Source organism: Lissotriton vulgaris, chromosome 7, assembly GCF_964263255.1.
Source record: "Lissotriton vulgaris chromosome 7, aLisVul1.2, whole genome shotgun sequence".
Lineage (NCBI taxonomy): Eukaryota > Metazoa > Chordata > Amphibia > Caudata > Salamandridae > Lissotriton > Lissotriton vulgaris.
In genome coordinates this window covers 387,836,883-387,838,595 of record NC_141695.1, presented here as the reverse complement: position 1 = coordinate 387,838,595, position 1,713 = coordinate 387,836,883, and the positions used below count along the sequence as shown (strand labels likewise).

General features: G+C 45.0%; 1 protein-coding gene across 1 annotated transcript; it reads left to right on the top strand.

The window, feature by feature from the left end:
* Positions 1–204: 204 nt before the first annotated feature.
* On the top strand, positions 205–1,329 carry LOC147701714 (uncharacterized). Its single transcript, XM_086929360.1, has one exon. The coding sequence runs from the start codon at positions 205–207 to the stop codon at positions 1,327–1,329; it is 1,125 nt and encodes a 374-aa protein (XP_086785486.1).
* The last annotated feature ends 384 nt before the right edge of the window (positions 1,330–1,713 follow it).

The following is a 1,713-nucleotide window of genomic DNA, read 5'->3' as shown; positions in this document are numbered from 1 at the left end:
AAGCTGTCACAGATTGAGGCTGCTAAGCGCCTGAGAGCAATTGATCAAGCAAATTTAGAAAAGGTGCTTGCAGTTGTCGATAACAGTATTAACATGCTTTCTTCCCGCATATACACGTTGAATAACATTGTTTCTTCAGTGGTTGATATTGTAAATGATGAGGTGTCTGTTTTATACCATGGCCAAAATCAATTGCGTTATGTAATGCAGTTTGCATGGACTCTGCAGACTCTTAAGTCTGGCCGTGTGCCCTGGAACTACATGAACGTTTCCTCCCTCTTTGCCCCGTTTAATTTGACTGACAAACAGCGCATGCTTTCAATGCGAGATGCATCATTTTCCATGTTACACATTGAGAGGTTGGAATCTTTACCGTTCTCTGTTGCTGAGGCCACTGATGCAATGTGGCTTATCCACGGATTAATTACATTACCTTTCGCGTTGTACAAATTCACTAGTTGTATGCTACATGTTGCAATAGGACGTTATGAACCGTTAGGTGGTGCCTTCCTCCATGAAGCATGGTCTCTTCCTTTCACATATAGGTGCCTGAAAGACGGCAAGGAAGTTTATCTTAATGGGGAAGAATGCACTGAGTCCCCTGACCATTCATTAATATGCAGACACATCCAATTACATGGTTCCTGCAACCAGGAACGACCTAATCTGGCCTGTGTATTAAAAGGGACTCCTGTACCCGCAATTGTTCCCACGTTTACACTTTTGGCAAATGGTAGTTATTTGCTGTTGAATAACGAGGAGTGTTGTGGTTTAATTGTTGGTATCGCTTATGTGGTAACTGTATCTGAACTGGTTGTATGCTGCAAAAACGTTATGTATCCTCCTACGCATGGGAATTCAGATGTTTCCATCTGGCCGCGCATCCCAACCTTGAAGGCAGAGTTCAATGGTATGACTAGAATAAGAGCCCTTTTGTCTCAGAAAGAGGTGGCCCTGAGTTCGGCCCGAGAAGCATTCGTCCTTCACATAGCTAACACACGCACAGAAGTGCAGGCGCTTTTAAATACTGATTTAAGGTTACATTTCAGCGAGCTGGTTCATCAAATCTTTAATGCCTCCTCCACTTCCGGCCTTGCTCACTTTTTTAAATTAGTTTGCAGCGGTCTCGTGACTTCATTTGAAAAAATATTTGGGGTCATCCCTGCCTTTTTTCATTCTATTTTTTCGAGTTTGTTTGGAGGCTTCCCTGTCTTGCTGGCTTTAGCTGCAGGCGTTTTGGTGATATTTTGCTTTATTACAAATGGATGCCCATCCTGCATTAGGAGCAGAAGAGCCCCTCCTGTCACTGTTGCGCAACCGGATGCTTGATTACTATGGCACCCTGCCGCTTGCAACTTTAAGCACGGCGTTTGGATTATCGTTTCGATTTTCCTATTTCACATGTGTCCAGCCTGTGTTTCATTGCCTGAGCTTCGATTTTCACTGGGCCCTTGATTTGTGTCTCTGCTTGACGGTGTCTCCTGACGTTGACTTTAATCGTCTGATGAGCCCCGTAGTTGCTCACGAGTTGGTTTGTTCCGGCGAAAGGATTATGGCCTTGGCAGCGATGCATGGACTAATGGGTCGCTGGGATGTAATCGCAGCAGCGCAGGAGTTCTTGGCAAGGAGCTTTCTTGAGAACCCACTGAGTTGTCCTCTGATGTTAATAGAGGATCCAGTGGCGGAGCAGCACGTATGTTCCTTCCCACTACT